The sequence below is a fragment of the Ochotona princeps genome, chromosome 8 (assembly GCF_030435755.1).
Source record: "Ochotona princeps isolate mOchPri1 chromosome 8, mOchPri1.hap1, whole genome shotgun sequence".
Classification (NCBI taxonomy): Eukaryota; Metazoa; Chordata; class Mammalia; order Lagomorpha; family Ochotonidae; genus Ochotona; species Ochotona princeps.
In genome coordinates, this window is record NC_080839.1 from 14,902,464 (window position 1) to 14,929,746 (window position 27,283).

At 42.4% G+C, this 27,283-nt stretch overlaps 1 protein-coding gene and 1 gene segment (V, D, J or C); one reads left to right on the forward strand and one right to left on the reverse strand.

The window, feature by feature from the left end:
- LOC131481056 (immunoglobulin kappa variable 1D-13-like) overlaps positions 1-27,283 on the reverse strand; it is a 119,957-nt gene that overhangs the window by 14,807 nt on the left and 77,867 nt on the right.
- Positions 472-26,584, forward strand: LOC131480981 (immunoglobulin kappa light chain-like). Of its 3 annotated transcripts, XM_058667646.1 has the most exons (4): positions 472-541; positions 665-964; positions 22,208-22,258; positions 26,062-26,584. In XM_058667646.1, exons 1-4 carry the CDS (start codon positions 487-489, stop codon positions 26,382-26,384), a joined length of 729 nt encoding a protein of 242 aa, XP_058523629.1. In that variant the 5' UTR covers positions 472-486; the 3' UTR covers positions 26,385-26,584. The 3 variants fall into 3 exon arrangements, 1 of the variants encoding a protein (XP_058523629.1); XR_009245936.1 differs by lacking the exons at positions 472-541; positions 665-964 and adding an exon at positions 17,952-18,476 and having other exon boundaries at positions 22,058-22,258; positions 26,062-26,201; XR_009245935.1 differs by lacking the exons at positions 472-541; positions 665-964; positions 22,208-22,258 and adding an exon at positions 22,266-22,612 and having other exon boundaries at positions 26,062-26,201.

Sequence of the window (27,283 nt, forward strand, 5' to 3'; positions counted from 1 at the left end):
ATAGTAAATAAAATAATTTCAGTCTCACAGAAACGTATAACAAAATTAGTAAGCCATGAGAAGAATGTGAAGTCAGGCAGAGGGATTGATACCATTACTCTACAAAATGGTACTGCACATTCTCCATCAAAAATTAGATTTCCTATAGAATGAAAAAAAGAGCACAAAATACAAATGGATGACACATTCTTGTCCTTCGGTTTATTTAGAATTTGTCAAGTGATCCTAAAATGCCTCAAGCTCCATAATGTGTGTCACAGAGGGTCATGTTTTCTGCAGGTAAATTAGTGCAGCACTGGTGTGATCTGAATGTCTGGAGACATTTCACCTCTGCTCACTTACGAGATGAGCTGGGCTCTTCTGCTTTGCACAGCAATATCACTTCATCTGATGATTTGCTTGTCACTGGGTTCAGCCCACTACCCTGTACATTTATAAGCAGGTGCTCACAGCCTGTGCAGGAGTCAGTGCCTGTCAGGACACAGCATGGACATGAGGGCCCCTGCTCAGCTCCTGGGCCTCCTGCTGCTCTGGCTCCTAGGTGAGGAAGGAAAACAGCAGGAATTGTGTCGGCTCTGTGGTCAGTGCTGATTGAATCTTCCTGTCTCTGCTGTATGAACATGATGATGGGAGTGGATGTTTGTGTTTGTGTTTCTCTTCTCAGGTGCCAGATGTGCTGCCCAAGTGGTGACCCAGACTCCATCCAAGGTGTCTGCAAATGAGGGAGGCACAGTCACCATCAGTTGCCAGTCAAGTCAGAGTGTTGCTAGCAACAATAATCTAGCCTGGTATCAACAGAAACCAGGGCAGCGTCCAAAGCAACTGATCTATCAGGCATCCACTTTAGAGTCTGGGGTCCCTGACAGGTTCAAGGGCAGTGGATCTGGGACATCATTCACTCTCACCATCAGCCCGGTGCAGGCTGAGGATGCAGGAACCTACTACTGTCAAGGAGGTTATAGTGGTTATATTTACATAATGATACAAGCTTGAACAAAAACCACCCAGGAAAGCAGAAGTGTGAGTGTGGGTTGCCCCAGCTGCTCTTCTGGGGCCTCTGTCTCGTAAGAGTCATTTTTTTTTTGTATGAACCAGGATTTATTTATTTATTCTTTTTTATGATACAGTCCCATAGGCTCCTGGTATTTCCCTTATCCCAGCCCCAATTCCCTCCCCCACCCACCTAATTCCTCTATATCATTACTAAAGTATAGTTCTTCATATACAGTCATATGTCCATCATTGCAGGCGTGGACAATGGCAGAGAGTCAGAGTCCAGCATCCTATTGTCCAGATATAGTAAACAGTTTCATTGTAACTCCATCTTTGTCTGGAAGTAGAGATGCATACTTCATTGTATCCTCACATCTGGATATGTTAGTCTCCTTTTCACAGCTACTGTACATCCTCTCAAATGAAAAGTCAAAATACAAAATCAACTATAGGGAAAAAAATAGAAATTTACAATGCCAAAAGTTAAATAACATGTTACTAGATATGACAATCTCCATTACATAGCTGCTATACATCCCCTTAAATGAAAAGTCACAAAACAAAATCAACATCAGGGAGAAAAAAGAAATTAACAAGAAGTTAAATAACATGCTACTAAATGACTAACGTGTAGCTGAAGAAATGAAAAATCAAGAACCTTCTTGAAGAAAATGATGCTACTGTATGATCTATGAGTCACTGAAGAATTTAATCAGAAGAAAGTGTTTTGAAGAGATGAAACTAACTAAATCAATGAACAACCTGTTCCTAAAATGACAGGACCTAAGTACCACCCATACATATTAGCCCTGAATGTAAATGGTTTAAGCTCAATCAAACATCATAGATTAGTACACTGGATTAAAAAAACAAAACCCATCTATTTGTTGCCTAGAAGAGACACATTTCACCAACAAAAATCAGCAGAAACTACATTGCATGGTTTTTGATGTTTTCTGTTAGTTTCATCTCATAAGAGTCATTCTGCGATGCCGTAAGTCTGCCATGGTCCTTGGAAGGTAGTTAGGAAGGTCCCCAGAACTCCTTTTGTAACCTCCTGTTCTTTTCTTCTACTTAACACCTGCAGCACTGATATGTCCATGTTTTTTCTGAATTAAAGGGAAGATGTGCCTGAGATCTCAATGTTACAACATTTTTTGGATTCATACATTTAAAGTTTAGTATTATGAAGAATCTAAGTTATACTTCAATGTTTTAGGAATATGTGGATCAGACACAGTGATAGTAGCAACATAGCATCCTTGCTCTCCCTGAATGCTCTAACCAGGCTGTTATGTCTGTAATCCTCAGCTCCGTGGCTGGTGGTTCCCAAATTCTTCATTACTCTGTATCAATGATACAGAATTTGTCTTCTGACATTCAAATCTTATGGCATGTGGGTTATTTCCCCCAAGACATACTTTGCACTCTTGTGGAGGTCTTGAATTTTAACACAGGTCAATATATGTTTAAATATTTTTCTCCACATGTCCATTTTGACTGCATATTTGAGTCTCCATATTAGAGACAGGGCACAAAAACCAGGGTGATATGAAATCCAGGGTTCACACTGACCTACTTGAATCCATGTTGATCCAGATCTTCAACCAGGCCTCTCTGTATTATTCCTGCCACATACAACTGTCTCAAAGCTGTCACAGACAACAGGTAATAACATTTCAGATTTGTGAGGAAAGCAGTGTCTCGCGTCCCTGAGTCTTTCTCATCTGCTCTGTCCATTCTAATCTCTTGGACTCAGCTCTGTCCTCTCGTATTCTCTAATCTGATTTTCTCCTCCTAATATGGAAGCAGACAAGCAAACAAATCAGAACCTCTTCCTCCACACACACTCTGTTAGCTGGGCCCTAGGCTTTCACACCCCTGGTTAATAAGAGGTCACTAAGATAATTCACTGAAGGGATTTTCCCTCTGAGAGGAATTTGTGTTCCCATCTTATAATCAACTGTTTTCTAATTCTGCCAAACTGACACCAAATGAGAACAAAGTGACATTTGAGTATCTCATAGTTAAGACAATTAATGGGGGAGGTAACAAATTATTTATATCAGCTGAAAAATATTATTTATATATTATTGCACTTTTTTGATGCCAATCTGCACTCTGTGCTGTCATCCCAGATCAGAAGGTCAGAGGTCATGCTGGGATGGAATCTAGGAGGCCTCTGACAGGGCCAGTTCAGGACGCAGGGCTGTGCTCCTTCTGGCAGCTCCAGAGGGGAGGATCCAAGTCCCTGTTCTTGCAGCTTCAGGATGCCCCATGTGTCCTGCTCTGAGGTCCCCTCCATCTCCCACTCCAACAACCTTCTCCAGTGTCACACCTCCTCTCTGACCTAGCTGACCTTTCTATTACAAGAATGATTATATTATACTATATTATGTTATATTATATTACATTATATTACTTTCAGCTGAATAATTCATAATAATCTTCAGAGTAAAATCTTTAGGTAATCAAACTGCCAATAGTCATTTCACATTTAAAGCAACATTCCCAGGATCCTCAGCTTTGTTTCCATTTCTGAAACCAAGAGCACCAGTTAAAACATGCAGAGTCAAATCAGAGAAGGGGAGAAGAAGAGACTGATTGGAGGGCAGATGAGTAAGTGAAGAAGTGCTTGGAAACCCAGTACTGAGGATTAAATCTGGTGATGCTCCCAGAGGGAGAGAGGGAGGAAGGGAGGAGGGGAGAGAGAGAAGCAGGTGAGTCAGTCAACGAAGGAAATGGGAAGGCTCAGTGTCAGCAACACAGGGGAGAGGCAGCTGCCCCATCCCTGAATTCTTCTCCATAAGAGGCAAGTGAGGCTGTCATTGATTCAGTGCTTAAGCCCATCTTACAGACAACTGAGACCCTGAGAGGCCAAAGCTCTGAATGAAGATGGAAAGGCTCATGACAGTCTCTTACAGGGTCTTCATGACCTGGCTTCCTCATGCAAAGGACCCAGGACAGACTGCTCCACTCAGTTCTGCCTGGGCACTTGTACATTCCCCACAATGAAACAGGAGATGGGGTCTGCTCTACAAACAAGGGAGGGGCAAAGTAGGGCAGGAAGGAAGCAGCTGCGACAGTAGGAGCTCACTCACCCATGGCCTCAAGAGGAGATTTGTGTTGGAGGCTGAATCCCTGATTGAGGACCGCTCTCATGCTGCTCTTGTTCTCAGCAGGAGGCTGATGGTGGTGACAGTGAAATCTCTCTGACGCTTCTCTCTGTAATGTTGACTCTCAAGTACAATAACATTTTTAAGTAGTGTTTAAAGATTTATTTATTTTTGTTGGAAAGTCAAATTTAAAGAAAGGAGAGATAAAGATCTTCCATCCGCTGGTTTAGTCACCAAGTGGCTGCACCTGCTAAGCTGAGCCAATCTGAAGCCAGGATCCAGGAGCTTCTTCTGAGTCTCTCATAAGGATACAGGGTCCTAAGGCTTTGGCTCATCCTTGACTGCCTTCCCAGGCCACAAGCAGGGAGCTGGAAGGTAAGTGGCGCAGCTAGGATACGAACCAGCACCTGTATGGGATCCCCTCGCATGGAAGACGAGGACTTTAGCCACTAGGATACAACTCTGTGCCCAAAGACATGTGTTCTTTCTGATGTATACGCAAAAATACAAAATCAATACATATTGGTAAACATGCATGTACATATAAAATCTCGAGGAACAGTTCAATCAAGAATATCATATCAAGACGTGAAGATCTCTACTTCCAAATCAAAGATGGATTCCCAATGAAACTGTAACACATATTTTAGCAATAGGATGCTGGACTCTCTACCATTGTCCATACCTACAATGTCAGGAAGTACATAAGTAGAAAAATAATGGACTTGTGCCTGTTTTTGAAGGACAAACTATTGCAATAATATAGAGAAAATCAGTGGGGTTTGGGATTTGGGGAGGCAGGGAAAGAAAATCCCATATTTATTTATTTATGATAAATGTTCATAAATAAATAAATTTCAAATAAATAAACATCATCTGTGTTAATATCCCAAATTTCCACACTTCATTACGATGAGTCATAGGACAAACAACCCAAGTACGCTGAGATGTGAAGGTCAGGAGAAGAGAACTCTGTACCATTCTTCACCTTCAGGCTGACCCATGGACAATATGAGGACTGGGGAACCTCCTGTAAGTGCTGCAGGCAGCTGACAGCATCAGCTCCATGACTGAGGACCACAGTGTCAGCTGACTGTTCCTTCCTTGGCACAGTTGCACACTCAATCACTGTCTCCAATCCCCTTATCCAAGTGTGATAGAAGTGCAGCTTAGATTCTAAGAAACTGTATTAAACCACTTCTGCCTAGAATATCTGTAATGCTTATGTGTGTGCAGCATGAATCTAAAAGGATGCTGTCACATGGACCCTCAATTTTTTGCTTTAAATCAGTATAGATACAGTCCTATCTGTGCTGCAAGCATCAATGAGTTGGAAGGAGCGGAGGCTTCACACGAGACCCTATGGCCTCTTCTACAAACCTTCCAGGGTCTGTCAAGCCTTGCTGTAGCTTAGAGCCACTCTCGGCAGATAGAATCTCCAGGAAGAGCAGTCAGGGCAGCTCAGACATGCACTTCTGCTCCTCTAGGTGGGTTCTATGGTGGAGTTTTTATTACTGTGAGAGGTTAACTGCTATACTGGAAACTGTAATAAGTGGCTACATCTTCAGGCTGCACAGCACTGATGGTGAGAGTGAATGATGTCCCAGATCTACTGCCCTTGAACCTGTCAGGGACCCCATCGCCTAAAGTGGATGCCTGATAGATCAGTTGCTTTGGACGCTGCCCTGGTTTCTGCTGATACTGATTTAGAGTGCTGCAATGCTCTGACTTATTTGGCAATTGATGGTGACTGTGCCTCCCACAGTTGCAGACAACAGGGGTAGAGACTGCATCAGCCGGATAGCACATCTGGCACCTGAGATCGGATCTGGATCATCATAATGTTACCAGAGCAGAAGATGGTTAGCCAACTACGTGGGCCTCTGTCACACACTTGGGGACTGGGATGGGTCCAGTCTGGCTTGTCCTGGCCCAGCTCCAGCTGTCACGGTCATCTGAGAAATAAACTTCTGTCTTTACATCTCTATAATGCTTGGTCTTTAGCATTAATAAATATATTTTTAAAAAATAAGAGGAGCAGCAAGGAAGAAAATTTTCTCAAGAAATAAATATGAAACACAATGAAAGCTGAGCTGGGTTCCTTTGGGGGGGGGGGCATCTGGAGTTAGGGCACTGATTCCTGTCACTGACCTGCAGGTCAGATGATTTCATATACAAAAAGAGAAATTTTAAAAGCTGTTCCTCAATGAGAGAACAGTTTGGATCTCAGACCATTGATGAGCCTGCATCTCAATACATTTCCAGGAAGCACAGGTGTTTGCATTGATTCATTCCCCCTGCCTCTGCCCCTCCCCTCAGCCTGCCACAGGAGGATGCACTAGGTGGATGAGGACACACACTGCCCCCGGCCCCTGCAATGGCATTGCTGCAGAGGAGGTCCCTCACATGGAGCAGAGTGGGAGCAGAGGCAGCACATGAGCTGTCTTTATTATCTGTGCTGTCAACAAAATTGAAAGATAAAGGGTTCTAATTGGTTTTTCAAGATATTCTACATCTAAGAGATACTGTGATACTCTTATTTGTTTACAGCCAATGATACTGTTATTGATGCAAATCTATGAGAATGTTCTGCTTGATTTGGGATACAGACTGCTCTACTAGATTGAAAGCTGACATGATTTCCCCCAATGACCTCCAGGGGGAGCCATTACCCCTTAGGTCTGGTAGTGAATGGGGGATTAGGGAGGACTTGAGACTCAGTAGTCCTGGTCTACCCTTCTGAGGAACGGCCGATTTTCTACTCTCCACTTGTTGAATATTTTATTTAGAGGAAGATAATCTTGAAATATAAAGTAAATCCAAAGTATGTCACCATAAAGATTAAAAGGAAAATAACAAAAGGACAGATGGTGGATGGGCAGGTAGAGTGGAAAGGATCACAATACTCTCAAAACATCTATATGAAATAAATGAAATGAGTTCCCTTTGTATAGGCATATTTGAAAGTAAAAAAAAAAACTGTTTTTTAAATATTTATTTGTTGCATTTCAGAATCAGTTACAGAGAGAGGGGGAGAGCTAAAGACATTTTTCACCTACAGATTCACTTCCCAAATGAGCACAATGGCCAGAGATGGGTTGATCTGAAGTTGGGGGCCAGGAACGTCTTCTGGATCTCATATATGGGTGCAGTAGCCAAAGCAGGATCAGAGGTGGAGCAGCTGGGATAAAAACTCAGCTAGGAGGAAGAGCTTGCTATGCCACCACTACGATACCACAAAAGTATTGTTAAAAATAAAGTGATTGGCAAAAGGAATGGTATCACAGTGATTCACACATATACAGTGACATATTTTTTTGAAAGGGGCTTTGGCCTGAGGAAAATAACAGAAGTGGTGTGCATTTACTGGACCAAGAGGATCTTTAAATTTACATAACACATCAAAAGACTGGAGATACCAACATGCAGACACTAACTTTTCTACTCATTAATATTCACACACTCCATATACTGATATGATATTAACATGGGTCTTCAAAAAATTAGAAGGAAATCCACATAATGAACAGCTTAAGCATGATTTCCAACTTTTCTTTGCAGCAAAATAAGATTACCCACGAAATCTACTCTGCATGAACTTTCTGAAGTACTCCAGTATGCTTCCAGTTTTAAAATTACATGCTCACAATCACACGTATTTTGTGACAGGTTACTGTGCTTACAAATTGATTTGAAATTGTGCAGTCATTATACAGTTTGCATCAGGAGACCTTGCTGGATTTAACTATAAATTGCATCTTTGAATCTGCCCTGGTCCTTTGCAAGGCAGAGAATCGCATTTCCCGGGGTAATGACATCTTTTCTCCACACTCCATGGTTAGTCTTAGCTACTCTCAATAGGTGCTACTCTTTCATTCTCCTGGCATTGAATACGGAGAAAGCACAGGGTCCCATGTTTCTACAATTATCATCTATGATCCCCACATTTCTAAAACTAAAGTCTGTAACTTGGATTCTAATAAACTCTGTTTAATGATTCTGTTTGAACTATCCATAATGTTTACTTTTTACTGTATGAATCCGAAGGACTGTTGTAAAATTGAGACTCAGGCACAAACACTTCTTCCTTTAAACCAGTAAAAACATGGCCATATCAGTGCTACAGGTACCAAGTATAAGGGAAGAGAGGGAAGCTACAAAGGATTCCTAGGGGCCTTTCTTACTACCTTCTAGGAACCATGGACCACTGACTGCATCCAAGAATGACTCTTAGTAGATACAATTCTCAGGACAGGAAGCTGATGCAGCACAAACTCACACTTATGCATTACTGGGTGGTTTTGTTAAGGCTTGTATCACTGTATTAGCACTACTATCAAAATTGCCTATGCAGTAGTAGGTGAGAGTGAATGATTTCCCAGATCCACTGCCCTTGAATCTGTCAGGGACCCCAGATGCTAATTTGGATGCATCATAGATCAGGAGCTTTGGAGGCTGCCCTGGTTTCTGTTGATACCAGGATAACCAATTGTTGCTAACACTCTGACTTGACTGGCAATTGATGGTGACTGTGCCTCCCTCATTTGCAGACACCGTGGTTGGAGTCTGGGTCACCACCAAGGCACATCTGGCACCTGAGAAGAGAAACAAACACAAATATCCACTCTCATCAGCATGTCCATACAGAAGAGACAGGAAGACTCAGTCAGCACTGACCACTCTGGTTGAGTTCAGTTCCTGCTGAGATAATTCCTGCTGTTATCCTTCCTCACCTAGGAGCCAGAGCAGCAGGAGGCCCAGGAGCTGAGCAGGGACCCTCATGTCCATGCTGTGTCCTGAGTGGCACTGACTCCTGCACAGGTTGTGAGCACCTGCTCATAAGTGTACAGGGCAGTGGGCTATTCCCAGGAAACATGCAAATCATCAGATGAAGTGATATTGCTGTGCAAAGCAGAAGAGTTCAGCTCATCTCGTAAGTGAGCAGAGGGGAAGTGTCTCCATGCACCTTGGGCTGCACTAATTTACCTGCAGAGAACATGATCCTCTCTGACACACATTATGTGACATGAGGCATATGAAGGGCACTTGAAAAACTCCAAATACACCCAAGGACAAGATGACATCATCTACTTATATTTCATGACTTTGTTTCATTTTACATGAAAGCAGCTCACTGTTAGGGTATTGCTGTATTATATTACAGTGTAAACATGTGAATTACTCAGCCTATTCTCAAATTGTTCTAATGCTTTAAGTAGCACTTATATATTCCGGAGAGTCTGTTATTGTATCATTTGTTCTATTTTGAAAATAGAATAAGAGGGATATATGTATGCAAAGGAGCCATGATGTATTGACAGACACTGCTAGAATCTGAATAACAAGATGTATTTTACTGCAGATAAATGCACCATAAGAAAGCAGAGGGTTCTTATGGCAAAGTTGACATGCACTGCCCATTTCTTGACATGAGAGCCACTGTAATACATTTTTTTTTTTTTTGCCATTTGCTGTCATTCTCTGAACATCAGCTTGAGGTTCTGACTGTTGATGTGAAATGATATAAACGCAACTATCATCAGTGTTTCAATTCATGTTTAGGTGCCTGGATTAGGATCCATAAGGTCATTTAGATGACTTCACACCTAGAAAATTTCTCTGCAAAGACAAAGGAACCAGAAGGGAGACTCCTGGTGAGTTTCTCTGAGCTGCAGTATCCACCACTGGGCTCAGGTGGACCATCACTGGAACCTGGTACATGGAGAACAGGTGAGGAGTTAGCTCAGGGGAAAGAGCCGTTGATGAACCCACTGACTTTGAGGAGGGCCCTGCTGCTTGGTGCAGAGCCACGTCATGCCCTCAACATGCTTCATTCCTCTGCTATTCTTTTGGAGTCAAGGTGGAGGTGCAAGCTCTCACCTGACCCCCACCATATGACTTTCCACTTTGTCAGACTAGTGACAGTAAGACAGAGAAAGATCTTGGATTCCAATAGACTTGGGCCCAGATTTGTAGCTCTATATCTCAAATCTTAATCTTTGCACCACCCACTGAGCCTGCATCACTAGAATGAGGCCATGAAGTCATCATCTCCGTATCAAGGAACATGGGCACCAGGGAGGAGGTGGGTATCACTAAAGCACAAGCACAGGTGACCAGACCATGGGCATGAAGCCCATCACAAATCCTGCATCCACCTGACATCTGGTTTTTAAGGGAACCTGCTAGCAAATTGCCTACCAAGATCAGACATAAGAAACAATGCCTTTCACCAGAAAAGGTCTCCCCAAGAAACTGTTCAACCCATCTGGACAATAAGTAGCTGGACTCTATGTTTGGTATATGTTTGCAAGGAAAGAATCTTGATTGAATTTGAACTGTAATACTGCACCAAGGTGGAGGAATCCACCAGGGGGGAGGGGCGTGGGGAGGGGTGGGGGGATTCCCAGAGCCTATGAAAATGTCACATAATGCATAATAATTAATAAAAAAAAGTCAAAAAAAAAAAAGAAACAATGCTTTTCAAGATGGAATACACATGGATTTTCCAAGATAGCGGTACAGACTGCAGACAGTTGTAAACTGAAAGAGAATCATTAATCAGGGTGAAGCACAAAAGGCAGGTTCCAGATTTCCTGCAAAATGCAGGAAGCCTACCAGGAAAAACATTGGTTATCTCTTCAGGGAACTTCTCACATGGTGATTGGCTGAGGGATTTATGCATAAATTGAGTTCTGCTTACCTATTACGACTCACCAAGACCAATTAAAGTTCACCCTCCACAGGGATTCTGTTTCTAAGCTTTCTGTATACGACCAAACGATTACATCCTAATAGCTCTAGGATTAAAATATGGCACTCCACATATTCTCCGGACATTTTAATAAATATCATTAAAATAAGTTTGTTCCTTAGTCTGAAAAAATAAGCCTAAAGTAACCCCCATACACACAAACACTCTCAATATAGTATAGGAGGAAAAAAAAACCTGAAGGCTTCCATTAAAGAGTCACTTGATGCCTACCACATTCTTCTTGGTCTTTGTTTTCCAAAACAAACACCTCCTTCCACCTGCTGCCCTCCTCAACTTAACATCCAGGTCAGCACATGCCTGCATTCTTGATCACCTGCCCAATAGTCTCAGATGTGACTGTGCATAAGGTGATCAGGCTCTGGCCACAGCATAAGCTGGAACAAGGAAATCCCACTGATATAAAGGGAAGCAAGGGCTCATGTCAGCTCTTGGAATCAAACAGCTGGAAAATAAGGAATGACATCATCCCAGACCCGGAAAGCCATCTCAGAAGATGGGCAGAAAGCAGACACATGAGATTTTGGGAATGTTGCTAGACCCCAAATGCCATTGTCCCTTAGGCAGATGGACAGGTGCAATTCTGAGGCTCAGGGGAGTCCTCTGGCCTGGGATGTAGGGTGAGATCACTAGACAATGGGTATAACAGATGAAGAGGGCCGACTGACCCATAACAGACAACCTGACACAGACAACAAAGGGATGAGAAGGAGCCAGTACAGGAGACAGGAGTGACCTCCAAGGTAGGAGCTGCACCTAGAGAGAACGACCTCCCAGAGCCAAGACAGTGTTTTAGCGATGACTTTTCAGTTTACAAATGTGAAGTTTACATTACTTACAAATAGAAAAAACCTTTTAGGCCTGACTGTAAATAAATAGTCCAGGTATCGGTATGGTGACCTAATAAACTAATCTTTCACCTGTAATGCCAGCATCCCATATGAGTGCCAGTTCTAGTCCCAGCTGATCCAGCTCCCTGCTATGGCCTGGGAGAGCAGCAGAGGATGACCCAAAGCTTTGGGACCCTGCACCTATGTGGGAGACCCATAAGAAGCTCCTGACTCCTAGCTTCTGACTAGTCCAGCTCTGGCCATTGTGGCTATTTAGGGAGTAAACCAGCAAATAGAACATCTCTCTGTTTCTCCCTCTCTTTCTATGTAACTCTGACTTTCAAATAAAGCAAATATATCTTAAAGTAAGACATGTGTGATGGTTGAAAGCAAAAATAATAAATAGTCTAAACACTGTCTCATGTATAGTAGGCAGGTGGAAGTTAGTTTAACTTTTATTTATGAGGAATGAATACCCTCTGCTGGCCAGGTTTATGTCCGGCTCGTCAGCCTCCCTGTTCCAAAAATAATCTCAATCCAGTTATAAACTTAAACTTTTTATGTACTTTAAAGGAGAGAAACAGACATGCAGAGAAGTCCCATTTACTGGCTCACGCTCCAGATACCCACAATTGCTGGGACTTGCCAGGCCAAAGGAAGGAACCAGGAACTCAGTCCTACCTCCCATGTGTGTGGCAGGGGCCCAACTGCTGGATCCATCACCTACTGCTTCCCAGGAGCTCTGCAATGGACATCCGGGGCCGGGACGCAAACCAAGGCACTCTGAAATGGACAGCCGAGGCTGGGACACAAACCCAGACATGCTAAAATGGGCTGTGAGCATCTTAAGCAACATTTTTACAGCTACTCCAAATCCCTACCTCTATTATACACTTTTCCCAAAGAAAAGTCCTAAATTCCTGTGAAAGTCATGCCAAAATATGAAAAAAATATGTGTGAAAGTATCATGCATGTATATTATTTCTCTCTATATATATTTCTACCTTGAATTCTCTGTAAGACTTATACAAGTCAGTTGTCTTCTTGCCAGCAATTTGAGGCTATTTTGTACTGGGTTTTTTTTCTGTGATGCATATTTAACTGAATATGTTTTATTTAAAGGTAATAACATCTGACCCAGCTTATAACCACAGTGCTTTTGCTCCCACATAGAGCTGACAACTCATTAGGCCCACGTGGGCCTGTGGATGGTGAACTCCTTCACTGCAGCCCAACTTCAGCACAGAATCCTCATCAGGAGTGAAGACTGTGTCAAAATTCTCACTTGTAACTGTCACAAAAATGTTTGACCTCATACACAGACTTACAGTGCACAGGAACACCAGCTTCACAAATGAACATTTTCTCAATCTTATTTCAATTCTTTCCTCCATCCCACCACTTCCTGATTTCCGCTTCTTTTCCTCCCCTCTTCTTTTCGTTCCTTTGTATTTTTTTTTCTTTTTCCCTGATTCCAGATGCAGAGATAAACAGATCCCATTCCTTAGTACACTTTCCAAATTCCCAGAATGGCCATACCCAGGGCAGATGTCAGTAGCAAGCAGTCCACATGGGTCCCCCTCGTGGGTGGCCCAAACCCCACTACTTGAGCCATTATTATCAGACAGGAGAGGTCTGTCTGGGGTGTCCCTGAATAACTGGCCTGAAGTGGTAGCAGCTCAAAGCAAAGCTTTCTTTAGTGAAGACAAGGAAGGGCTCAGTGGGAGGGCACAGTCAGTGACAGGACGGCCCTCCTGTGCAGCAGGTTACCAGAGCTGTGTCAACCAGAGTTAGAGAAGAGTCCAGGATGCCAAGGAGGCAGAGCAGGAGGCACCTGTCTGCCCAAAAACTTCCACCTTCACACACTGTGTGTTTTACACTTTGACTCAGAATGGTAACCTGCAGCTTTTCTTGGTGGACCAGTGGGCTGGCATCCTCACAGGAAACATTGCCTTGCTGTAACTGCTGAACACAAGTGCCCACATGTAAATTCTCTCTGATTCCCTGTTCTCCATCCTGTGACTATCTCCTACTTGCATTGAGTTTCATTGTTACTCCACCAACAATTCTTTAGTAGGAGACTGTAATTAGAAGCCAGAGTTCCGGTCTCTGGACCCACATATCCTCATATGCAGTGCCTTACCACTACCTGTGTTAAGTGCTAGCCACTCATTTCATATGCGTTACATTTAAGTCAATCCATTAATACATTGCTAATTGATGAGGGCTTACTAAAAGTGACCCCCAACCCAGTCCACTGTGGTACCTGTAGGAATTAACAGTCGTTGACATAATGTCATCCATTACCCAGCCTCTGTGTACAATTTCTGGCTAGTGTCTCTACAGTTTGTCGGCTTAAATTAAACTCCAGGTCCAGATAAATATATGCCTAGGATTTATCAAATCCTTTTTAAATAAAAGCTACCATTATTCAGAAACATAAATTATGCCACAGGGCTAAAATAATCTTGAAGCAAAAATGGAGAAAATGAAGAAGAAAGATATGGACCAAATTCACTTGCAGATATCAATGCAAAACCCTAACAGCCAATATTGGGAAGCAGGTCTGTCTTCATTTTAGTTAGTTCAGGTCAGTAGCCATTCAGCTGCCTGTGGTTTAAACCCAAAGTAGGGAGCCCTAATTAGACAGTGGGGTGAGTTTGTTCTCTGAGGATCAGGAGTCTGAGGTGAGCCACTCAGGGCTAGTATGGTTGCCATGGTCCAGGTTCCTTCTCCCTCCTGCTTCTTTCCTGTGGGGTCACTGATTCCAAGCTCTCATCCCCAGTGCAAGAAGGAATTCAAGCACAAGCTGGAGGTAAACTTCAGCAGGAAGTGAAGGTTACTGACAGGTGAGACAGATGTACACGCTCAGGAAGGAGCACAGGTGTGTCAGAAGTGTCCACAGTAAGGCTTGGGTCCATCTGGAGGCATATGGAGACATGTCTGAGGCATGGAATGTTTGCCTTTTTAGAGGTGCTTGAGTTTGAATTAGGACTTGAATGCAGCCTATTTCCTTGCCCTTCTATAATATCTCACAGGTAGTAAAAAGAAAAAAATAAACACTAAAAATAAATAATTAAATAAATCTCAGAGTTGTTATGGCATCTGGAGCCTGATAGAATCAAGAATTTCAGCCACAGTAAGTCAGTGGGTAATGAAGCTGACAACCATGCCGGCCTCTTGAAGCCTGCTCCAGTCTTCAGCAGTGACAATACAGAAACTGCAGTTTTCTGTGGAATGGAAGGAGTTGAGGGGTTGGTGGGGTAGACTGAAGTGATGCAAGTGGGCTGTAGTGCAGGCTGCAAGGCTACAGATAGGTGCTGCTGACCCCAGCTCCTTTCCCTCGAACCTCCCTGCCTAAGTCAACTTTCCCCATGTAGAGATTTTCAAATGTTCACCTTTATGGGAGTTGATGTAAAAAAAATTTTTTTCATCCTGTGAAATCTCATTACACCTGTGCTTGCCAATCCAGGAACAAAAATTCTTGGTGAAGGTTGGCCACAGGTCATTGCTAATGGCTGGAAGCCCTGCATGAGCATTATGTTAACCTGAAACTGTTGAATTCTGGAAGGGGAATGTCACAAGAAAACACAGATTTTACTGTTTCGCGGAGGTAGAAGTTAAAGGACTTCACTGACAGAAATCATGAAATCATTTGGATTACTCAGAACAGTTTTCATCATTGTTTTTCACATGCCTACTCTTGTTAGAGTAATCTAAGTGCAACAGGATTTATTAATCGCTTCATTTATAATACCTTGTTCTGTAATTAATAAAATGGGAGACTAGGAAGAAACAACAGGCTCCAGGTTTTTCTCCATGCACAATTCATGTAAATGCCCATCAGATGAGTGAATCAGTGAAAGGGAGCTGTCTCTCTCTCCTTCCCCTCTGCTTCTCCCAATCACTTTCTGCCTCTCTCTCTCTCTGCCTCACCCAGCCTTGCTGAATCTCTACATTTCAAGTATATATATTTTTCCTTAATATGTATTTTCCTTAACATATATATATATATATTCTTTATATGTATATAAAGGAAAATGATAGAAATCAAGATAGAAAAGGAGTGGATCTGTGAGAGCTCTGTCAATGGTTTCAGTCATCTGGCATCTCTGGATCCTCATTAGGTCCTTCAGCACCCTGGACAGCCACCAAGAGCCCCCACGTGGACTGCTTTGGAACTGCATCCCAGGTCTGGAAGGATTCACAGCAGCCAAGCATCCTCCAGCCTCCTTATTTTGCCCAGATGCTCATGGCCCCTAAGATCTTCATCCAGCAGTAGGTGTAGAGAGTTGGCCACAAGAAAATTTAGCCTTCAGTTTTGTTGTTGTTGTTGTTGTTGTTTACATTTTATTATTATTATCATTTTATGATACAGTTCCATAGGCTCCTGGTATTTCCCTTATCCCAGCCCCAATTCCCTCCCCCACACCTAGTTACTCTATATCATTACTAAAATATAGTTCTTCATACACAGTCATATGTCCATCATTGCGGGCATGGACAATGGCAGAGAGTCCAGCATCCTATTGTCAAGATATAGTAAACAGTTTCATTGTAAGTTCATCTTTGTCTGGAAGTAGAAATGCATACTACATTGTATCCTCACATCTGGATATGTTAGTCTCCATTTCACAGCTACTGTACATCCTCTCAAATGAAAAGTCATAACACAAAATCAACAAAAGAAAGAAAAATAGAAATTTACAATGCCATGAAGTTAAATAACATGTTACTAGATATGACAGTCTCCATTACACAGCTACTATACATCCCCTTAAATGAAAAGCCACAAAACAAAATCAACATCAGGGAGAAAAAAGAAATTAACACCATGAAGTTAAATAGCATGCTACTAAATGCCTAACGTGTAGCTGAAGAAATGAAAATCAAGAACCTTCTTGCAGAAAATGATGTCACTGTATGATCTATGAGTCACTGAATGATTTAATCAGAAGAAAGTGTTTTGAAGAGATGAAACTAACAGAAAACATCAAAACCCATGCAATATAGTTTACACTGATTTTTGTTGGTGAAGTGTGTCTCTTCTAGACAACAACCAGATGAGCTTTGTCTTTTTAATCCAGTCTACTAATCTATGACGTTTGATTAAGCTTAAGCCATTTACATTCAGAGTTTAATATGTATGGGTGGTACTTTGGTCCTGTCATTTTAGTAATGGGTTGTTCATTGGGTTAGTCTTCTGTTGTCATTTTACTGGGATGTTCTTCACACTTGCCTTTGGTTTTGGCAGGTGCTATTCCTTTTCTCTGTCAAGGGAACATCTTGAAGTATCATTTGTAGGGCAGGTTTGGAAGAGGCAAATTTTTATAGCTTTTCTTTACTGTGGAAGAATTTTATTTCATTTTCAAAGACAAAAGAAAGCTTTGCTGAATATGTTATCCTAGGCCGACATTTTTTTTTCTTTTAGAATCTGGAAAACTCTCTTCTTGCCTGTAGAGTTTCCTGTGAGAGATCTCCTGTGAGTTTAATTGGTATTCCTTTATATGTCAACTGATTTTTTTCACGTGCACATTTTAGGACCTTTTCCTTATGTTCAATTGAGAGTGCTTAATGATCATGTGTCTTGGTGAAGATCTCTTTTGGTCAAGCCTGTTGGGAGTTCTGTGCCCCTCCTGGATCTTGTTTCCTAATTCTTTCTCTAGATTATTATTATTATTATTATTATTATTATTATTATTATTATTTCATTAAATATATTTGCAAAACCAATTTCTCTTTCTGCACCTTCTGGGACTCCCATAACTCTTATATTTGGCCTCTTAATAGTGTCTTTCAATTCTTGAATACTTTTTTTGGCCTGATCCAGTTCTGCTTCCAGCTTTTTGTTTGCTTCTCCCTGATGACAGGAAATATCTACCAATTCTGAGATTCTTTCTTCTGCTTGGGCTCAGAGGAAACAACCCATAGTAGGTAAGATGAAGTAAAGAGGAGAGAAAGGCTGAATGAATCCCAGACTAGTCAAATGTAGAGGAGGCAGGACTCCTGTCTGAGGAATAAACTCCCTGGTCCAAAGATTTCACCACTGCATTCAGGTGGTCAACCCAATGGATTTCTCTTCTGCATGATGAAAAAGGTTGAGGCTGGATGACCAGCAGGCAGATAGGGGCAGAGCATCAAGGTTCTTCATTATGCAAAATGAGCAGAAACTACAGCATTCAGTATGCAAATCTTGATGGCTAAGCCCACTGAAAGGTAGCCAGCCCTTGCTTAGTGGTTCTCTCTTTCACTCCATGACGCACCTACAGCCTTCATATGCTTCTGAAAACCAGCCACAACAGGATGGGAGGTGCTCATAACTGAGGATTTTGCTTCTGCCAACAGCTCTTTCTCCAGAGACAGAAGAAACAAACACAAAAGCTCCAATTCTTCCTCAAGGGACTCCTTCTGTCTCCCTCTTCCCAGTGAGCCAGTGGGGCCTACCATGGCCCTTCACCCTGGGATCCAGGATGGATATCCATGCATGCTACTCCAATCAGAAAACCAATCAACCAGGTGCTAACTTAAGCACAGCTGGATGTGGATCAAGAACTACCCATCTGCTTGTGGGATCTCTGCTTCCATGAAGAAAACAGAAAGAAAGAAACAAAAGACAGAGCCATGGTCCTAAGGAGGACCAAACCAGAGCAAAAACAATCTCCTGTTTTGGACTCTGCTACAGCTGCCTGATGAACTGGGAGACAAACGAAAGGCCTGCTGAACCCGGGCTTGAAGAGGGACATCAGACAAGTGTTCCAGAGCCAGGTATGGAAGCCTGAGAGGCTCAGCAAGTGTGTCAGGGGCCCATCCAGAAAGGCATTTCATGAAGTGACAGAGCTGAGGAACCCTGCTAAGATCACAAATCCACAGTGTTCAGGATGGTTTAGAGCTATGCATTCTCTATCAGTCTCTCTCTCTCTCTCTCTCTCTCTCTCTCTCTCTCTCTCTCTCTCTCTTTAGTATTTTCTTTCTCACTCCATCCTTATCCATTCTCTCTTCCACTAGCACAATGTAATTGGCTGGAGGTCAAGAGAGTAATATCTTCCAATATGAGTTTGCTGGAATCCTCCCTCAGGAACTTCTGTTCCCATCACTCTTACACATGAAATCCCAGCCTCACACACCAGGGTAGGAAAGTTTGCCTTTCCTCAGTCAATTGGTCTTGTCTCTGCCCATTAGGGATACTTGATGTAAAAGTAGTCCCTCACAGAGCCTCATGGATGTCATTCAAATACCCTCCTTCACAGGTTGGAACACACACATAGGTTCACATCTCAGCCACTTCTCCAGGGCTACTGATCACCATCATGAGTGATCAATAAAACACCTGTTGCCATCATGGTTCTTATGAGAACCACTCTTACTAGGAAAGAATATGCTTTAGTTGCCATCCAGTTGCATTCTGCATAATAGGCCTCCAATATACTCAGGAACAAACATCCTTGTCTAACCTCATCGTTAACAGTCCACGTCCAGCCCACCTCTCCTGCTCTGTGTCTCCTGTGCAGAACCAGAGAAACCCCTGTCCTTCTCTCCCTAAGTTTTGTGATCGTAGATACCCATTTCATCATGCATGTGTATCTGGCCTTTGAAAAATGACATTCTGAGAACCCTTGGGAGACGTCAAAGTTGGTGCTACTTCATCCAAAACTCCCAAGAAGGTGTCTTTCTCCTGTGGCTCCATTGTTTCTAATTGTAACAAAGGTAACAGGTAAATGCAAAGTCAACAGGCAAAGGTCATGGTTTATTACATGTCATATCTTCCTCTCTTAGATAAAGGTGTTGATTTCTTCATATACTTTACCACGTTTGTAAATTTGCTTTTTGGTACAAACACTCCCCATGTATGTAGAAGCCTGCCTTTTCTTTTTGTTGTTGTTATTGTTAATTTGTTTTTTAAAAAATTTTATTGTTTATAATAATGACATGGTTTACCAGGGTGGGAAGGATCAAGGTTTAGGGAAAGTTGGGTGAACTTATTGTTTCTGAATTTGCTATTTCTTCTTGTTGTTTCTGGGAGAAGGGGAGAGACAAAGGGGAAAGACACATGTGACTTTCCAAACGTCCCAGTACCCAGGGAAGAGGAGCTGCCACCTCATATCAACCCAGGGCCTTCGTGTGTACACATTCGGATGGTTCTGTCCAAACAGTTTGGATAGTTCTGAAATGTTGTCAGTTTCTCCAATTCAAGGATGAAGCCACCTTCCCAATGTCTATTGACTGATATAGTAATCCTGGCCCAGGTCTCTTGGCCCATCTGCGAGGTGCGTGCAGGATTTGTCAGCCCTAGAGGGAGGGTGTTAGGAAGGGATCCAGTGGGGCTTTGGTCTTTTGCACTAGCTCCTGGAGGCCAGCTGGGAGGTGGGTGCCAGGTTCATGAACCCCGGGGATGGGATATTCAGCAAGGCTTGGGACAACTGGTCCAGGTCCTTAGGTTCATCTAAAAGAACATATACTTAGTAAAAAAAAAAAAAAAAAAGGCAGAGCAGTGGACACAGGCCAAGCTGTGAGAGGAGAATATGTCGGCTCCTTTGGTGCTATAGCAGAAGAAGAATAGAACAAACTAGACAACTACCCCAGTCAAACAATAAAAACATCTGAGTGAATGGCAGATGCTTTATCTTATTAGTGCTTTGTGCATCTTCATAAGGCACTATTATATTTGGTTTAATTTAAAAAAAACAACTTTTACCACTCATAATTTCAGGGTTTTTTTCCATTTTACCACATTTTCACCATTTCAATGCTACCATGATATTTTCCATTCATTTTGAACTGTGAGTCAGGCTGAAGCGTTGCCCTTCCCTCCACCCTGAACTCTGTCATCCTGATGATCCAATGAGCTGACTGCACACCCAGACTCTCATCTGTGGCATAGCTTAGCTATGTCCATGAGCTCTAATCACATTGCAGAGCTTTTGTTTATCAGTTCTGTGCCACTCTGAACTTAGGTTGACTCTCCTGCAGAACCCTCAAAAATACTAGGGTTGAACTCATGAAATTGAGGAAATCATTACACATGGTGACCCAAGTAAACCTTAAGCCCTTAGTAAGTGTCCTATACATGACAACCTTTGTGCAAGCACTTTCTTTTCTCACTAGGCCATAGTGACTCTGCTGGTCACCAGTTCTTCCACTCCATTTGTCAACATTGTCCTACTCTCTATCTCCAGCATCATCCATTCTGCTTCCCTTGCCTTCTGGTGAGACACACTGCCCAACTCCACTATTCCAGGCAACTAGCAAAGCTTCCAGGGACAGAATCACAGAAAACTAGCCCTAAGCTGGGAAATTACACATATAATTTCTGCTGTAAAATGTTCTATTGAAACAGACAATATAATTTATCATCTCTGATCTGGGATTGGTATTCAATGACTCTTTTTATTTGTCATTCTCACTTGGAAAGTGATGATGCTGGACTACATCACCCAAATGCAGGACAAAAAAATCCAGCAACTAACAGTCTCACAGGGTCAGGGCAAGAACGGCAGATCACAGCAATCAGGGGTTCTAGGTGCAGAGACCTGTCTCTGTGCTCCTCCAATGCAGCTCACCCACTCAGGTATAACTGGACAATAGCTTACTCTTTAGATGAATCTTGAACAATAAACTGTTCACTAGCTAACTCAAGGAGGTGCCACTCAGAGAGAAAAGTCTCTAAAATATTGGAGGTCATTAACAATGCATAGGGCTTAGGGATGTGAAGCTGAGAATAGAAGCTGTTGTGGGTGTGGAAGGTTAAGAGGGGAGCAAAACTGAAATAAATGCAACAGAACTCAAAGCCAAATGAGGAATTCAACGTCCTTGAAGAAGTTTCCTAGAAATCTCAGGACAACTCAGGATTCCATGACTCTCCAAAGACAGATCCAGAAGGTCTGCACTGCACCTTACCTGTGAAAATAACTCAGACAACCAAGACCACATTTCCATTCTGTCTATCTTCATTTTGGTGTCCCATTCTAGCTAGATTTGGAACTCTGTGTCAGTTAGAGGGAGTCCTAATGTGAGATGCACTTAGTCTTTTTGAAACCACATCATAGATTGATTTAAGTGAGAAGTCATTTCTTACCATTAATAGGAAAACACTGATAGATTCCTCACTACACTAAGTTTATCTTTTGCAAGTGCTCTGAACCAACTCTAGCAGAAAGTTTACACATGCAGTACTTCAAATTTACTCATTCTTCTTTGGAATTCATTTAAAAATACATACATACATGTGTACATACATACATGTGTACATACATATATACGTACATAACAAAACACTTCAACAGTGGTGGGCTATGGCAGAAAGCAGGCTACCCAGAGTAATATAGGCACATCAATATTGTGTCTTCTAGGATCTCACCAAAGGAAGCAAACACTCAGCCAGCATCTGGGAAGCCCTGGGGCTTCTACACCTGTTCAGAAAGACAGTAACTCCTCTTGCAGTGGGGTGGGGCTCCGTTCCCCTTCCCTGAGAAGGGTTTTTGTGCAGTGAGACAACCGAGAGCTGTCACTGTGGCGGACGTTCGGACCAGGGACCAAGCTGGAAATCCAACGTGAGTAAACCCAAACCAGAATTCCCTCTCTGGTTGTCTGTGTCTTGTGATCTCAGGCTCTGTGTGGGGGCCTATAACCTGACTCTTGTGAGGAACCAGGGTCAAGAACCCTCCAGGCAGACACACAGCAAACAGGAGCAAGCACTGTGTCTTTCTGTTGAGACCAAGAATCAGTCCTGGAGGGAGAGTAGTTTGTCTGCCAGCTTCAGAAATGTCCTAGGGTACATCCTAACATGTTCTGGGCAGGGCTTGAACCCAAGCTCAAAAAGGGAAACTCAGTTTTTGTAAAGGAGGGAGGTTAGGAGGAAACATTGTGTACTACTTTCGGGCCCGGGACCCGGCTGGAGATCACACGTAAGTGGCCTTTGAACCCATTCTTCGCTGCCTCTGTCTCCGTGATTTGTTGTTTTGTTCAATTTTGTGTCTTTGTTTGCTGGAGGTCAGGCTTGTCATGAATCATGTTCCAGGATTTGGTGCCAGGGAGGGAAAATGGTTCCTCAGGAGGCTAGTCTTAGAGACTTAGAGTCAGACTAATTTCTCCGGGGGCAGTGGGTCTTGGTTGCCTTTCCCAGGAGGTTTTTGTAGAGGGAGAACTTAAAGGAATTCACTGTGATTCACGTTTGGCCCGGGAGCCAGAGTGGAACTCAAATGTAAGTACCTTTTTGCTCAATTTTCTGTGAGGTTTTAGTCCCGCGGCATCATTTGTGCGAGTTTGTGATGTGTGGTGAGAGTCATCATTCGTGGTGACCCAAAAGTAAGTAGAAGAAAAATAATCAAAAGCTGAGAAAACAGACAAAGTGGAGAGGGTTGTGAGCAGAACAGGGGAACAAACAGCAGAAGTTTCTCTGCCTCCGCCTGTTTGGCATGACTGGCCTCAGAGCAGGTTTTGGTGGAGGGGAGGATGATGGAGTCCTCTCTGTGGTATCCTTTTGGCCCCGGGACCAAGCTGGAGCTCAAACGTAAGTGCACTTTTCTAACCCTTTTCCTTACGGAGCTGTGAAATTTTGTGGTTTTCGTGAAGGGAATATGAGTTGAGGTCAGTTCTGCAGAAAATAGAATTCTTCAATTTAAAAAAAGAAATACAATGGATGAAAAGGGAGCAGATAATCTGTTCACCAAGGCAAAGAACTTGTCCGTGGCCAGATCTTCTCTATCAGCCGATCTAGTGAGCTAGACAGCAGGTGGAGGATTCTGCCGAGGGTGAAGTTGTAAAGCTAATTTCTGTGTGGATCACCTTTGGCCCAGGGACAGAGCTGGAGCTGAAACGTAAGTACCTTCTCTCTTAGTACTGTTTGACATTTTGCTGTCATTGCCCAGACAGACTCTTTCAGAGGCAGAAGTAGGAATTTTATGAAAGTGGATAAATGAGTGTGATTCAGATGTGTCATATGTGTGAAAGCTGGATGAATTCAGAGACAAAAGATTAGATGGCTCTACGCTAGATGACTCAAAGGGACAGAAATCAATGAAGTTAAAAAGGGGAGCTCTTTGTGTTCTAAAGAACAAAGACATTCATTTTTATTGAGCTTAATCAACAAAGGTGACTATGCCTGGCTCATTGTGTATGATATAGAAAAGGAAAGAAATGTATTTCTTAATCTGCCTTCTCTCTTTTGTCTGAGGAATTAATTGATTTTTGACAGCTGTAATGATCACTAACTTGCATTTAAAAATCAGCAAAAAGTAAGAAAACAGTTATCTGTTTTGCATGCTAGAGAACTTGGTGGCAATGTAATGTTACAGCCTAAAATGAGTGATGTGGGTCTGTAGGAATAAGGCTGTTACAGGTTGTGTCTTACTAAAAAATCCAATTTTCACATTAAACTACAAAATGGCCTCCAGTCACAATGATGTAGAGACAGGTGTCTCCAAAAAGTTCATTTGAAAGAAGTTTGCTTAAATTAAGGAAGGTCATTGCATTGTTTAATGCCCATGGGCTTGAAGGAAAATACCAAGTATTTTACAGGTTTGGAGAGAAGTTGTTTTTTTTTTATTTCCCTCGTTACTTATTAATATTCTTGTAGCACCAAGGCAGCTGTGGCACAGCTAGCATGATCTGTAGATCTTGTGGTGGTTCTTTTCCATGGCAGAATGACTTGCATGGCCAACCCATCACACTCCTGTGGCCATGTACCTGGCCGCTAAAGGCCACAGCAACCCCGCCAGAGCCTGTTCATGTTTTTAGAGCCATGGCCATGTTTTTGACACACTGTGACACACATAATGGTGCTAATGTAAAGAGAATGTGGTGGACCCTCAACTAGCATGGCCAAGAGTGATTTATTTAAAATTCCAGGAACAAAATCTATGCTCAGTATCTTATCCTGTTCTGAAATTTCCCTTTAGGGGACCATACAGATCATAAAACTTTTCTTTTATTGAGTGAAAAATGAAAATTCCAGTTCTATTCCAATATTGCCTTCCTATGTTTATTTGATTATGAAAGCTCATTTCAAAAGAAAGGAGCATATTTAGAACTTTATTTATGGTAAAATCTAATCTCTCAAAAAAAAATCATGTTTAACAGCAATGATTCAGCCACTTGAATCTTGGTTAATGCACAGAGTTTATATTAACTACCAGTAAGAGGTACTACTGACTGATAAATGTAAAGCAAATCGGGAGCATATTGCTAATTTCAACAATTTAGTTGGCTGGGCAGTATTCTATTACAGTTGTATAAAATATCTAATCATGTATGAATGTGATTAATAAAAGCAATGCATGTATTTTCTCATATAATAAGTCTGTTGTAGAAAAATGTGAATCTAGATATTTCATCTTCATAACTTCTAAAACAGTTTAATGATTTACTGCTCTTGCTGTTGATCACCTCAGCAGATTTCAAACCGGATACTTGAGGCTGTTTATTTCAGAACACAAGTGCTTAATAAGACAATTTTAGGAGCCTTTCAAAGCCCTTTGAAACTAATTTAGAACCCTGTAAGATGACATCAAATCTTTTCAATTATTTTTTAAAATGTTTTATGTCCTATTAAAAACCTTTAAATACTTTTAGACTTTATTCAAAAGGCATAATGAAACATCTTCAAAAACCTTGCATTTAAAATATGTTAATTGTTTAATATGTTAAATACTAGATGGAAAGTTTAAAGCCATGAGGGATTCATTCACCCAGGTGGAGGTTCTTCATAAAACATTTTTTCCTGCTTAGTTTCTCTGGAGAGCACATTTAGCTGCCAAGTCTACTTTATACAATTAAGAGAAGGGAACTAATAACATTTAAAGAGAAATATCAAACAAAAGTATCTTATATTGAACTACTGGATGAACCTTATGGTCAGCTTTGTTAAATCCTGTTCAGCTATCTGTTGATTTTTCCCATGAAAAGATTCTTGATTCTTTTTACTATGATTACTATTTAACTCTGCTCTCCTGTCCAAGATCCTGATTCTCCACTGAGGTGGGGGTTTCCACGAGGCCATCTGGCAGCTGCTCAAGGTCAGAAATGAAGCTCTGGGCATCACTTCCTCCAGGGCAGGTGGCCCAGCTTTCAGTTGACCCCTCCTGGGAAAGAATGACAGAGGAGAGGAGCACACCAAAGGGGGCTCCTGGTTTGGGTTCCCACAGAGTTCAGACACTACTGAGGATTCTGAAGGGGTAGTGTGATCCAGGGCAACACTCCAAATCTCCAGATTCTACATCTGCTTGCTGGTCCTGTTGCAACAATTGTACTGGCTGCTGACTGTATGTCTGCCCCTAACTGTTCTGTGTTCATTCCCTATGCCCCCTGGGGAGAAGCTCCCAGGTACTCGAGCCGCAAACCTCTGTTTCCTCCTCAGGTAGCACAGTTGCACCAGTCGCCTCCATCTTCCCACCAGCTAAGGCTATGCTGGACACCGACACAGTCTCTATCGTCTGCATAGCGGATAAATTCTACCCCAAAACAATCACTGTCACCTGGAAGGTGGGTGGCGTTACCCAGACCACTGGCATCCTGGAGAGCCTCACACCACAGAACGACTCAGACAATACCTACAGCCTCAGCAGCACTCTATCACTGAGCACTGCAACTTACAAAAGCAACAACGTGTACACCTGTGAGATAACACATGAAGGCCTGACCTCACCACTCGTCAAGAGCTTTAATAGTAATGAATGTTAAAGCCAGACACTCACCCAGCACCATCAGCGGGTCCTGAGGCCCAGCCTCGATGCTTCCCTGCCCTCGGTGGACCCAACCCCCACTGCAGTGCAGTCCTCCAGCCCCTCACCTCTTGTGCCCTCCCCACCCCTTCCTTGGCTTTGATCATGCGAATATTGGTGGGGGAAATGGATAAATAAAGAAAATCTTTGCACCTGTTATTTCTCTCTCCTTCTTCATTTAATGGTGATGATTATACATTGTGCATCCAATTGCCCTGTTTCTCTTCTAAGAGACTAAATATTAGTTGCCCCATCCCAACTGTTGCATCCTCCATCCCACCCAAACCTACAGTCATCTAGGAGACACTACTCCCTTAGAGACTGTAAGCCCCTGTCCTGTCTTCACACCTCCATCCCCTGGACCACAAGAAAGACGCTTGTCCCTCCACTTACTCTCCCCTCATTGAGCCCAGTTCAATCCAATGCACTCCACAGGTTTACCAAAACACAGTCTTTCAACATAAAACAACTATAAAAGAAAGTCATTCATTGTAACATGATGTAAAACAATGCAAACAACCTAAATGAACATGCAATACCAAACTGTTTAAATCCATCATGGAGTTTGGACTTCACTGAATGTCATACCTTTATTACCATTTTAAGCAGAATATTCAGGAGTTCCTGTATTCCAAGGATTATGCTGAGCACTTTACACAGCCTAATTTGATTTTTCATTACACTGTGAGATTAAGAGCGTTTGTTAAAATGTTGGGCATGCTCCCTAAAGCTAACAAATGTTCACATTCCATAACCCAGCAATCATTAGATGACTCGGTCGTTTGCCAACATAAACAGTCTTCCTCTTCTATTTCCCGTTCCTTTTCAGGGTAGAAGTACATGTGATTGGTCCTCTAA

Bases quoted from the DNA above. Each gene is read 5' to 3' on its own strand.
- LOC131480981 (XM_058667646.1), top strand. From the start codon at position 487: ATGGACATGAGGGCCCCTGCTCAGCTCCTGGGCCTCCTGCTGCTCTGG. The intron at 542-664 runs GTGAGGAAGGAA...TTCTCTTCTCAG, and splicing joins CCTGCTGCTCTGGCTCCTAG to GTGCCAGATGTGCTGCCCAA. The intron at 22,259-26,061 runs GTGAGTAAACCC...TTTCCTCCTCAG, and splicing joins GACCAAGCTGGAAATCCAAC to GTAGCACAGTTGCACCAGTC.